General features: G+C 38.9%; 1 protein-coding gene across 7 annotated transcripts in view; it reads left to right on the top strand.

Moving 5' to 3' along the window:
• Terb1 (telomere repeat binding bouquet formation protein 1) overlaps positions 1-13,413 on the top strand; it is a 50,537-nt gene that overhangs the window by 26,095 nt on the left and 11,029 nt on the right. For all 7 annotated transcript variants that reach the window (XM_021170431.2, XM_029480329.1, XM_029480330.1 and 4 more), the window contains 3 exons: positions 5,490-5,842; positions 9,023-9,084; positions 9,373-9,465. In XM_021170431.2, the coding sequence (XP_021026090.1) occupies positions 5,490-5,842; positions 9,023-9,084; positions 9,373-9,465 (508 nt within the window). The remainder of the gene's footprint in view (positions 1-5,489; positions 5,843-9,022; positions 9,085-9,372; positions 9,466-13,413) is intronic.

Genomic DNA, 13,413 nt, shown 5'->3' with positions numbered 1-13,413 from the left:
CTGGCTGTCCTGGAACTCACTTTGTAGACCAGGCTGGCCTCAAACTCAGAAATCCACCTGCCTCTGCCTCCCAAGTGCTGGGATTAAAGGTGTGCACCATGACACCCGGCAGCAACAAACTTTCTTAAGCACAGAGCCATCTTTCTAGCCCCCCACCCCCACCCCAAGTGATTTTTGAGAAAGTGGAAATGGTAACAGAAAGGACAAACTTCATAAAAGATAAAAGCAAGAGATCTAACATCTGAATAATAGTTCAACAAAATTAGAAGAAAATGTAATTTTGATTTCTCTGCCCTTTAGGCACAGAAGCTTGTGTCTAAATTGCAGGGTTATGGTCTGACAAATGCATCAGTAGATGATTCCATCATTGTACAAGCATCACAGAGTAATTGCACAAGATTACTTAAATGGTAAAGGTCAAGAGGGGACATAGATTTCAGAGGTGAGGGCCTAGAAGATGGCTCATGGTTACGAGCACTTGCTGCTCATGCAGAGGACCTGCATGGGTTCATTTCTTAGCATACATGTGGTGGCTCACAACCATCTGGAACTCCAGTTCCAGGGGCTCCAACACTCTCCTCTGATCTTCATAGGTTCCAGATATGCATGTAGTGAACATACACACATGCAGGCAAACACTCATATACAGAAATTCAAAATAAATCAGGCTTCGTAGAATGGGGGGTGGGGTAATATAAGACTGACGCTGACTAAAACAGTATACTGTTTTATAGTAATTTTTGTTGTTTGTTTTTATAGTCAAGGTTTCACTGAGTGTCTCTTGGTGTTGTCCTGCAACCCATTCTGTAGACCAGGCTAGCCTTGAATTCCCAGAGATCTGCCTGTCTCTCCCTACTGAGAGCTGAGATAAAGGTGTACACCACACCTAATATTTTTATTGAGGTTTAAATTATATATAAATACATAGAGTATGTATCTGTGGGAAGGGTTATGTGGCCCCACTCATGTGCGTGTGTTCGTGTGTATCCATTCTCCATGATTTGTCCTGGAAACCTGATTGGGGTGACACTGCAATAAAGAAATGACAGACACTGAAGAACAAACAGACACACGTACAGAAAAGCTGAGATTAGATGGCCTGTGCTTACTCCAATGGAGGGCACCCACTCCACAACCTGGCAGCTCAGTGAAATTATTTAGGGCATAAGGAGGAAGAGGTAACAGCTCTCAGTGGGAAGCCTTAGGTTACTGTCATCCTGGAGGAGGAGGCCACAGTTGCCAGTTCTTGCATACTGGTCCATTGTTAGTAAACATTCATACTTGGACCGGAGGAAGGCCTTGCCAATTCCTCTGAGCCTCCCCTGGGGAAGGCTCTGCCACTCCCATGAGCTTAAGTCATTGTGTCCTTGACATAGCTGTGCCCATATCAACAGTACACATTCACTCACTTCATGACTTCTCTTCACACATTGTTGGAGGAAGTGGTACATATGTATGACAAGCTGTGGAAGTCAGGGGACACCTTCGGGTGTTTGTCCTCAGGTGCTTTTGACCTTCTGTTTGAAACAGTTTCCCATTGGCTTGGAACTTCACCACATACCCCAGGATAGCTGGCTTAAACACCTCCAGGGATCTGCCTGTCTCACCTCTTGTCTCACCATTGCTGGGATGACAGGTGTGCACTACCAGGCCTAGATATTTATGTGCTTTGTGGGGATCTCAATTCAAATCTTCATGTTTTCAAAGGCAGATACTTTACTGACTGAGCCACCAACAGCTTGAGATGTAATTTTCATTCTATTCACTTGTTACCTAATTCAGTGGCTTTTAGTGAACTGCATTATTTATTCTTTTAAATTGTCATAATATACTTTTATATCAAACTTTCTTTACTTTTTTGAGATCAGGTCTTATTTTGTAGCCCTTGCTGGCCTAGAACTTGATGTATAGATCAGGCTGGCCTCACACTTTGGTCTCCATAGCACATACACCATTACACTCCCAGAGCACTGCACATGAGTTCTTTCATATTCTGCCACAACTTATTTTTCATTTTTAAAATGATCATTTTAATACAGGTAAATTGTTATCTGATTTGCATTTCCACAATGGTGCTGAGCATCTGTTCCTACGCAGTTCATCTCTGGAGAAATACGCCATTTGAATTGGGTTTTTTGTCTTTCTTGAGTTCATGTGAGATACTTCTTTATCATAACCTGGTAGATTCATTTTTTATCCTTCATACTTTAATTCTCCTTTTTTGTTTTATTCTTTTCTTTTGATGGAGTGCATTCTTCTACATCTTTTTGAGGAAGAGCAATTTGGGTGTAATTTTTTTAAAAGAGCACACAAATCTAAAAATATTTTTATTTTTATAATTAAATGGTAATTTTGAGGGGTATGATAGTCTACATATTTTTTTACAAATCCTCTTCTCTCAGTATATTGAAGGGGATGCTGCAGTAGAGAGACTCAGCCTGGCTCTGCTCTCAGTAACATGAACAGCATTCTGTGTTCTTAGTACTCTTCATACAGATAAAACCACATTCTTTTTTTTTTTAATTAGGTATTTTCTTCATTTACATTTCAAATGCTATCCCAAAAGTTCCCCATACCCTGCCCCCCCCCCAAAGCCACATTCTTAAATAGGCCACAGAAAAGGATTTCAGAGCCGTACTAAAGCAGGATTAGCTGTCTTATTAAGTATTTACTACAGGGAGAGATACTAAGAAAAGGATAGTATACGCTGAAGACATGTTGGCTTCTCAAGATAAATATATGGTTTTCTAATTTATAATGCTCAAAGGACAAAATTTGTAACAAAATATAAAAATTAAAGAAAGCTTAAAACTTAAATAAAAATATGAAGTTTTTTATTACTACTGGTTTATGTAGTTCTCTGGGTTTTTTTTAAAGATTTATTTTTATTTTATGTACATGAGTGCACTGTAGCTGTCTTCAGACACACCAGAAGAGTACATAAGATCTCATTACAAATGGTTATGAGCCACCATGTGGTTGCTGGGAATTGAACTCAGGACCTCTGGAAGAGCAGTCAGTTCTCTTAACCACTGAGCCATCTCTTTAGCCCTACATAGTTCTCTTATCAGAAAGAATCTCCCATCAGGCATGGTGGCATACACCTGTAATCCCAGCATTGAGGTGGAGGCAGGCGACCAGGAATTCAAGGATAATGTTGGCTATATAGCAGATTTAAGGCTAGCCTGGGGTACATGTGATCTGTGATATATTTACAGGCATAAGAGGTGAGTAACCATACCCGTGTTAGAGTCCCATGGTGTATGTGTGGTGGTCAGAGGACAGCTTTGAAGAGCTGGTCCTTCTTTCTACTTTTATGTGGGTTCCGGGGAATTGAACTCAGCTCCTCAGACTTGCTTGGCAAACCTCCTCTACCCACTAAGCTATCTTATTGGCTTGGATTGGAGCTTCTTCATTCCTAGCCATCAGGACAAACAAACCAGATTCTAGAATGGAGGGCTTTCCCCCTTTTTCATGCCCCCTTAATTTTTTTATTCTGCTCATTGCTCCACTGTGTTACAGCCTTCAATGTTATTCTAATCCCTTCATGTGACCTACTTTCTCTAATTAGAAGCTTGTATAATCCTTATCCCTAGCATTTTATATTTTATTTTATTCTGATTCTCCTCTCATATATTACATCTTGACAAGTTTCTCTTTCCATCTCTCCTCCCAGTCCCTTCCTTCTCCAACATTTTAATTTTCATGTTGATGTGCCTTTTAAGGATTTATATCTTAAGTAGTCAGTTTTGGACTTGATTTTATCAACCCTGCATAGGTTAATCACCTGTCTTTTTAGTTTTGACATTTTGTTTAGCCCTTTATTTATTTATTTATTTTTTCCATTGCTGCCTGTTGTTGTGGGTTTACTCCTTTTAGAAAATCGACCTTGATCCAGTTGGTGATGGTGCATGTCTTTAATCCCAGCACTAAGGAGGCAGAAGCAGGTGGATCTCTGAGTTCAAGGCTAGCTTAGTCTACAAAGCTCCTTCCAGGACAGGCAGAGTTACAAAGAAAGCCTGTCTTAGAAACAGAACAACAGTTGTAGTAGTAGTAGTAGTAGTAAGTCAATAGAAAGAAAAATTATCTTTAATAAGTTTTGTAGAGGACTAAAGTAAATATGTGTTTAATAAATTTTTACTCTAAACTAGTCCTTTGCAGTGTTCTGTTGGATGAATTTATTGATAAATATTATGTACAACTATTAGATATTACAATACCACAGTTAAGAACATTGACATGTAAAAGTAATTTGTAGAGTTTTCTTATACATACAGATTTTATTATAACAGATGTACAAATACAAAACAAAAACTTAAAGGCTGGGCATGGAGGTGCTAATCTTTAACTCCACGCTGGAGGCAGAAGCAGGGGAATCTCTGTGTGTTTGAGGCCAGCTTGGTGTATGTATCAGTTTGTAAGCCAGCCAGGGCTACACAATGAGGTCTTGCCTCAATCAATCAATCAATCAATCAATCAATCAATCAATAAGAAAGAAAGAAGGTAACTACCAAGTTATTTCGTCATGCATACATGTGTACACTCTAGCCAGTAATGTTTATGCTGTCCATTCTTCAGATGTTCTGAATCTGTCAGGAGAGGAGAAAGATACTGCAGTGTAGTTTCAATAGTATTTTCTCTTATTACAATGAAATGGAGGAGTTTTTCTGTTTAAGAGCTATGTATGATTCCTATCCAGTGAACTGTTTGTCTCCCTTGCTTACCAGCACATACTATTGTTGACTTTTTTTCTTTGGCAGGTCTTTTTTTCTAGTGCTTTCTAAGTTACTCTATGGTCTAGTACATGGTTTATATATGATTCCCGTGTCTGGGTTGCCATTGATTTTGCTTCTTGCTCTTTTCCCCTCTAAGTCCATTCTCCTTCATTGTCCTTGGTCTCTAGGAGAGTTTTCAAAGATATTTTATGTGATCAAGCATACTAGTTTTTCCTTTTGTGATGTATTATTGTATAGTATTTGGAAAGGACTTCTTTCTACCCCTGGAGAATAGTTTCTTTTATAATGGTTGTACTTTCTTTTTTTTAATCTCTCTCTCTCTGTGTGTCTCTCTCTGTCTGTTTCTCTCTGTCTGTCTCTGTCTCTGTCTCTCTCAGTGTGTGTGTGAGTGTGTGTGTGTGTGTGTGTGTAGAAGTTAGTCTTCTTCTACCATGTGTCTGGGGAACAAGCACCTTTACCAACCTAGCTATCTTCCTGGGCCTATATAATTTCATTTAACATTTTAAAAATATTTGATTCATTTTTACTTTACTGTTGTGAAACTATCATATGGCTATGCTATTTTTTCCACATAGCTTCTCAGGTATCCCAATATCATTTATTAAATAAATAATTCTTCCTCCTAATGTAAATTATTTCTTTTACTATAAGTGCTACATTATCAATCAAAGTTTTTATATTAAGGAAATGTAAGGCATATTATGAAGAAATGATTGTATTGAAATTATTTACTTGCTATTTCTTACATTGTAGGAGAAGCAACAAAACAGGAGTGAACAATATAAGGATAATACCCCATCTATGAAAGTAAACATACAGACCAATTTGAAACGTCTCTGTGCAGATAGTACTGGAGGTACCAGAGCAGAAGATAAGGATATAAACCAGGCTAGAGAGCTTCGCAGCTATAAGCCCAGTGAAATCATGTCTAAAGCTTGTGCAAATGAAAACCAACTGACGACTCTGAAAAAGAACACAAATCCAGTTAACACGTTCTGTAAGGAGAAAGGGCAGAATAAGATTGTACATGAAACCACTCCAAGCTGTGCTCAAAACTTAAACGAGGAAAAAACCTTTGACCAAAAGGATTCTGTTTCTCAATCAAGGTATGGTCTAATGATTACAGGGCTTATTTACTCAATAAGTATTTATTTTGTGTGTCATGCTGTTAAGCACTGTGGATACAGGAATGATTAAACATAGTATTGGGAGGAGCCTAAAGTAGGAATTCCCTTTGTTTATCCTTTTACAGTTTCATCCATATAAAGTGTACTTTACCATATTTCCCCTTCAGAATATTCTAATTCTTCTCCTCTTCCTGCCAATCCCTTTCTTCTTTCTGATATGTCCCCTTCTAACTTGTGTGCTGGGCTGCCTCTAATTAGAATTGCTTGTCATGAGTGTAGATGTGAGAGGAAATAAAATTGAGATAGGATCTCTGACATCCCAAGCTGGCTATGTAGATGAGGGTGACCTTGAAATTTTGATCTTCCTACCTCTGTCTCCCAAGTGCTGATATTTGATAACCACGCCCAGTTTTTTGCAGTGCTGGGGATTGATTGAACCCATCACCCGCTGATATTGGGTAATTTCTCTACCAACTGAACTATATATCCCCAGCTCTAAAGTTTAAAAAAAAAAAAGATGACCAATGAGTTTGGAAGAGGGCATATAGATGTTAGGTTATCAAAGGCTTTCTATGTTCTCAGGTTTGGGGGTTTAATTCACAGGATGTGGAGAACCACTAAAGACATTTTTTTATTTATTTTCTTTTTTTGAAACAAGAACTCACGAATTACAAATAACAAACAAACAAACAAAAACAAAACCAACAACCTTTCTTTACCAACTACCTGAATAGTCCAGGATGACCTTGAACTTACCCTGTGTGTACTACTATCCCCTGCCCCCCAGTTTAAATGGTGCTGGTGATCAAAACCAGGGCTTCATGCATGTTAGGCAAACATTCTACCAATTGAATTCTATCCTAAGCTCCTGAAGACTTTAAATTGAGTGAAATACTTGTGCTTGATGGTTATATATCAACTTGATACAAGCTAAAGCCATCTGAATGGAGGGAACCTCAGTTAAGGAAATGCCTCCATAAGATCAGGCTATATGAAAGCCCATAGGACATTTTTTTTTTTCATTAGGGATTGATGGGGGAGGGTCCAGCCCATTGTGGGTGTTGCTATCCCTGGGCGGATGGTCCTGGATTCTATAAGAATGCAGGCTGAGCAAAAATGTGAAGCAAACCAGTATCAGCACCCCTCCATGACCTCTGCATCAGCTTCTGCTTCCAGTTACCTGCCCTGTTTTGAGTTCCTGTCTTGACTATATAAGCAGCACCATTTCTGGGCTTGGGGTCTCTTCGCCTCTACAATCAAGCTCTCCCAATAAACGTGTGCAGAAGGATCCTGTTGCAGCGTCGTTCTTCCTGGCCAGTTGGGCGCGCGCAAGAATTGCAAATACTCATTTGGAAATTTACTGTGGTGAAAGGAGTAGAGTGTGATGAAAATCAATTTGGGTTTGCTTTTGATTGTTTATTTTTGAGGCCGGGTATTTCTGTGAAGCCCTGGCTGTCCTGGAACTCTATCTAGACCAGACTGGCCTCGAACTCAGAGATCCTCCTTACTCTGCCTCCCAAGTGCTGGAATTAAAGGTGTATGCCACCTCCATTCTGCTGGGTTTCCTTTAATTCCCCCAATTCTGTTTCCAGTACTGCCCTTTCCCCTTACAGGTAGCAAGTAGGGTGCAGACTGGCAGCTTTCCTTCTTACACCTTGGCTTGTATTTGTCTAACAGCCGTTGTACTTGAGGATTGTTGTCTGATTGCTGGGGAGACTAAATATGAGGCAGATGGAGTACACTGTCACTCCTTTCCTCCTTTGCAAGACTTTTTTCTTCAAGTTCAAGGACAATTTTATTAGAGTGTGAAAGGAAACCAAGTCAGGCAAGCTGTAAATCTCAGCAGCTGCCAGGATGAGAGATGGAGAAGAGAAGAGGGCAAGCTATGAGTTAGGGGCTGCGAAAGCTGGCATTCGGACACAGCAGAGTCGGTCAATAGGAGCTTTGAGGTGGGAGAGGAGGAGGAGGATGTCAAGGAAAGAGAAAAAGTCCAGAGTGTCAGAGGAAGCACGCTTAGGCTTTTGACCATTGTCCAAAAAAACCAAACCAAACCAAACCAAAAAAACTCAAAGGAAAATTTACACTTTTGTCAGAACTCAGAAAATTAGGAGGCTTAGGAGTGTGGCATGGGAGCTCTGTCTTCAAGACCATTCTTGGGGAGACTGTAAAATGCTCAGATGTGTTTTGGGGCCAGCCTTCTTGCCTTCTACTCCAAGGCTTTCACCCATGTATTCATTCATATTCATTCTCTTTCTCTCTTGTATTGGCCCTGTCCTTATTAGAGTAAAGGCAGAAGGATAAAAAACAAATTCGGGCAGTGGTGGAGCACACCTTTAATCCCAGCACTTGGGAGGCAGAGGCAGGTGGATTTCTGAGGCCAATCTGGTCTACAGAGTGAGTTCCAGGACAGCCAGAGCTTTACAGAGAAACCCTGTCTCGAAAAAACAAAACAAAAACAACAACAACAAAAAACAAAACACAAATTCAAAGTTACCCTCTAGTTTCTCAAGTTTAAGGTCAATCATGGATACAGAAGACTAAAAATAAATAAAAATTTTAAAAGGAGCCCTGTCTATTAGTGTTTTTACAATATTTCTCTTCATCTTCTTTTGCTCTCTAGAGTCTTATTTCCTATGACTATTGCAGACCCTATTTTGGCCAAGTTTGTTGATGTAGTGGTCAGCCTCTGTCATTATAGCAAAATGCCTGAGGCAGTTAACTTTTAAAAGGAAAAGGTTTATTTTGTCCCATGCTTCTGAAAGTTGAAGTCTGAAATGGTGGTCTAGGTACCCTTTGCTTTTGAGTCTCTAGCAAGGGTAGCACAACATGACAGGTGCATCTGCTGGAGCAAACCACCTACCTCATGATCCAAGAAACAGAAGAAATAGGACAAGCTAGTCACACAGTCCCCTTCAAGGGTGTATACCTGGTGACCTTAAGACCTTCTACAAGGCCCCACTCCTGAGAATCTCAAAATCTCCCAGTAGTGCCCAGGGCTTGAGTAATGGGCTTTGGAGGAACATTTGACATTGAGATTATAGCAGTAGGTTTTGGATCCAGCGCCATCTGTCTGTTGGACACTGAGAATGACACTACTATTTAAAATTCCCCCCACACTACAGAATCTTTGCTTCTAGTAACGTATCCATTTTCTTACAGTGACCGGGTCCTTAAACATCTGCCTCATACTGTCAAAAATAGAAAGCAGGTACCAGAAACAGGTATGGTTTAAACTGCTTGTTTGTTTGATTGATTGTTTCTAAGAAAATAGGTAACGGATGCTTAAAACTCAAGTGTAAATTGGTCCATCTGCCCTGTGTAACTCTGGCACACCCATCTTAAGTACTACTTACTCATATCCAGGATCTTTCTCTTTATCCACTAGTATGACTGGGTATATAGCACTGAGAGAAAATGTATAAAAGTCTGAGACTTAATACACCTTATACATTTCAGAGCCTTTTCATTAAACAACAACAACAAAAAACATATGTTTTGGTTTTTTTCAGATCCATTTACATTGTGTTTAGACATAATAGATAGAGAAGTTGGTACTCAAGCAACTGACAGCTGTTCCAGAATGTTAAAATATAAGTGCTCAGGTAAAATTTTTTTAAGATTTATTATTATTCATAAGTATACTGTAGCTGTCTTCATACACCCCAGAAGAGGGCATCAGATCTCATTACGAGTGGTTGTGAGCCACCATGTGGTTGCTGGGATTTGAACTTAGGACCTTCAGAAGAGCAGTCAGTGCTCTTACCCACTGAGCCATCTCGCCAGCCCATAAATATTTTTAATTATAATAATTTTATAATTGAATCTGTATCTACTATTTGTTAGCTAGAATTTATAACACTTCTGCCTTAATTTCATCTCCTTTGAGTAAATGACAATCTGAATTTTGAATAAAAGCGTTCAAGTTAATGTTCTCTATTTACATTAGGCCATGCCTAATGAGTAAATGTAATTAGTCTGTCTATTATTTATTGTTTTGTTTTTATCATAACACCATCTATAACTTTAATGTGCAAGATAAATATGTTTATAGAGAGTAGAAAAAATATTTACTATTATTATGCTCTAAACAGGTATTAAATGTCCCATAATAGTTTTATATTTATAATTTATTAATGTTCATAGTGTGCCATGCCCCATTACTTATTTTTTCTGTAAGGTCTCATTGCACTGACCCCAACCTTTCTATTCACAGCCTACCATTTCTTCATTTTCATGCTCACTTTTTAATGCACCCTGCTTTATGGAAAAATCTGAGGTTCCTCCATGTTCAGTTGAGAACATCACCATTCTATTTTGGATGATGACATGCATCTGTTACACTGAGGCTGATGTGTAACCATATGAATCCCATGTCCTCTTTCTTCTGACTCATATAATTGTGAACTCCTTTCTGCAGTCCCTTCTTTAAATCATCACAGCCCTGTTCCAGCCACTTCAGAGACTGAGGGAGAGCTGGGAGGTGGTGAACACCGTTAAGCCCAGCACTTGGCAGGCAGAGGCAGGCATCTCTCTGAGTTTGAGGCCAGCCTGGTCTACAGAGTGAGTTCCAGGACAGCTATGACTACACAGAGAAACCCTGTCTCAAAAAAATAAGAAAACAGAGAGAGGGATTGGGTGGAGATTGACACGGGAAGGATCATTAGAGCCTAGGAATTCCAGTCTAGTTGGGCAAGGTAGTACTTCCGCATCTCTCAAACATACAAACAAGCGAAGTCAGTGTCTTAGTGACAGTTCTATTGCTGTGAAAAGACACCATGACCAAGGCAATTCTTATGAAAGAAAGCGTTTAATTGGTGGCTTGCTTACAGTTTCAGAGATATAGTCCTTTATCATTATGTGGGGAAAGCAGGACAGCATGCAGGCAAGTGCTGGAGGAGTAGCTGAGAGCCACATCCTGATCTGTAGGCCAAAAGACAAACACTCTGGGCTTTAGAAACCTCAAAGCCCCCTCCCATCAAGTGACACACTTTCTCCAACAAGGCCACACTTCCTAATCCTTCTCTAGTAGTGCCATTCCCTGTGACTAAGTGTTCAAATACATAAGCTTGTGGGGGCCATTCTATTCACACCACCACAGACAGAATTAATATGAAAAATGTGGTTTCATCTCATTTCTTTTTTTCTGCTTTTGAAACAGGCTATCACACTGTAATCCAAGCTGGCCCAGAACCCACTATATAGCCTAGGCTATCCTGAGATTTAGCTGTGAGCCACCAGTCCTAGATTAACCTAATATTTCAGTGCTAAAAGTGTGGCCTCCTTAAAGTTGTTCATGTCTAATAGATGCTGATCATTTTTATACATTCCTTATAAATTTCATAGTATTTATAGTACCATCTTAAGTTCATTGCAAAATATCTAGGTAGATAGTTTGGGCTATTATATCCATTTTTCCTACCTGAACCATGCTTATTTTTTCTCATCTTAAAAAATATATATACTTGGTACTATTTGCTTTCCCTTTAAATATTCATCTACTCTACTTTCCTTTTTTTAAGAGAAAGGGAAGGAGGGAGGGAGGGAGGAAAGGAGAAAGGGGGGAAGAGGAGAATTCCTTGCATGTATGCCTGTGAAATCACTTGTGCTTTTCAGTTTCATGATGTCCCATTTATCAATTGTTGATCTTAGAGCCTGAGCCATTGGTGTTCTGTCTAGGAAATTGTCTCCTGTACCAATGTGTTCAAAGCTATTTCCCACTTTCTCTTCTATTAGATTTAGTGTTTCTGGTTCTATGTTGTGGTATTTGATACACTTGGACTTCAGTTTTGTGCAGAGTGATGAGTTTTGATCTATTTGAATTCTTCTACTTGCAGGCATCAGTTAGACCAACACTTTTTGTTGAAGATGCTTTCTTTTTTCCAGTGTATGTTTTTTTGGGTTCTTTGTCAAAAATCAAGTGTTGATAGGTTGTGTGTGTTTATTTCTGGGTATTCAGTTTGATTCCATTGAAGAGCCTGTTACCGATACCATGTAGTTTTTATTGCTATTGCTCTTTTGTACAGCTTGAAGACAGGGATAGTGTTTCCTCTTTTTATTGTTCAAGATTGTTTTAGATATCCTGGTGTTCTTTGTTTGTTTTTTCATATGAAATTGAGAATTGTTCTTTCAAGAGCTGTAAAGAATTTTGTTGGAATCTTGATAGGGATTGCATTGAATCTGTAGATTGCTTTTGACAAGATAGCCATTTTCACTATGTTAATCTTACCAATCATGAGCATGGAAGGTCTTTCCATCTTCTAAATCTTTCTCACTTTTTTTCTTCAGAGACTTGAAGTTCTTGTCGTAGAGGTCTTTCACTTGCTTGGTTAGGGTTACACCAAGATATTTTATATTACTTTTGGGTATTGTATCCCTAACTTCTTTCTGAACCTGTTTATCACTTGTATAAAGGAGTACTACTGATTTGGTTTTTTTTTTGGTTTTTTGTTTTGTTTTTAGTTAATTTTGTATCCATCCACTTTGTTGAAAGCGTTTATCACCTCTAGGAATTCTCTGGTAGAGTTTTATCCCTCACTTATGTATGCTATCATATCATCTGAGAATAGTGATACTTTGAATTCTTCCTTTTCAATTTGTTTCCCCTTGATTTCCTTTTGTTGTCTAATTGCTCTAGCTAGAACTTTAAGTTCTCTATATAAGAGATATGGGAAAAGTGGACAGCCTTGTCTTGCCCCTGGTTTTAATGGACTTGTTTTAAATTTCTCTCCATTTAATTTGATACTGCCAATTGGCTTGCTGTATGCTGCCTTTATTGTGTTTAGGTATGCACCTTATATCACTGATCTCTCCAAGAATTTGAACATGAAGGGGTATTGGATTTTGTCAAAAGCTTTTTCAGCATCTGATGAGATGATCATGTGGGGTTTTTCTTTCAGTTTGCTTATATAGTTATGTTGGTGGGTTTTCATATATTGAACCACCCCTGCATCCCTGGGATGAAGCCTAATCATGGTGGATGATGGCTTTGATATACTCTTGGATTCAATTTGCTAGTACTTTATTGAGTATTTTTGCATCAATGTTCATAAGGGAAATTGTTCTGAAATTCTCTTTCTTCGTTGATTCTGTGTGGTTTTGGTATCGGGATGACTGTGGCCTCATAGAATAAGTTTGGCAATATTCCTTCTGTTTTTATTTTGTGAAATAGTTTGAGGAATATTGATATTAGCTCTTTTTTGAAGTCTGGCAACATTCTATGCTAAATTCATCTGACCCAGAGTTTTTTGTTTGGTTTGTTTTGTTTTTTATTATTATTATTATTATTATTATTATTTTGATTGGGAGACTTTTAATAACTAGTTCTATTTCCCTAGGGGTTATAGGACTGTTCAGATAGTTTACCTGATCTTCATTTAGCTTTGGTAATTGGTATCTGTCTAGAAAATCATCCATTGCTCTTCCGGCCTGACCAGCACCGAGGTAGCTAGAGTGCAGGGTCGGCTGACACCCGCCAGCTACCCACGACCCCTGCCACAGGATTTTGAGACTTCTGGTGAGTGGAACACAGCTTCTGCTCCAGTCCAATCACG

The sequence above is a fragment of the Mus caroli genome, chromosome 8 (genome assembly GCF_900094665.2).
Source record: "Mus caroli chromosome 8, CAROLI_EIJ_v1.1, whole genome shotgun sequence".
Classification (NCBI taxonomy): domain Eukaryota; kingdom Metazoa; phylum Chordata; class Mammalia; order Rodentia; family Muridae; genus Mus; species Mus caroli.
This window is presented reverse-complemented; position numbering and strand designations above follow the sequence as displayed.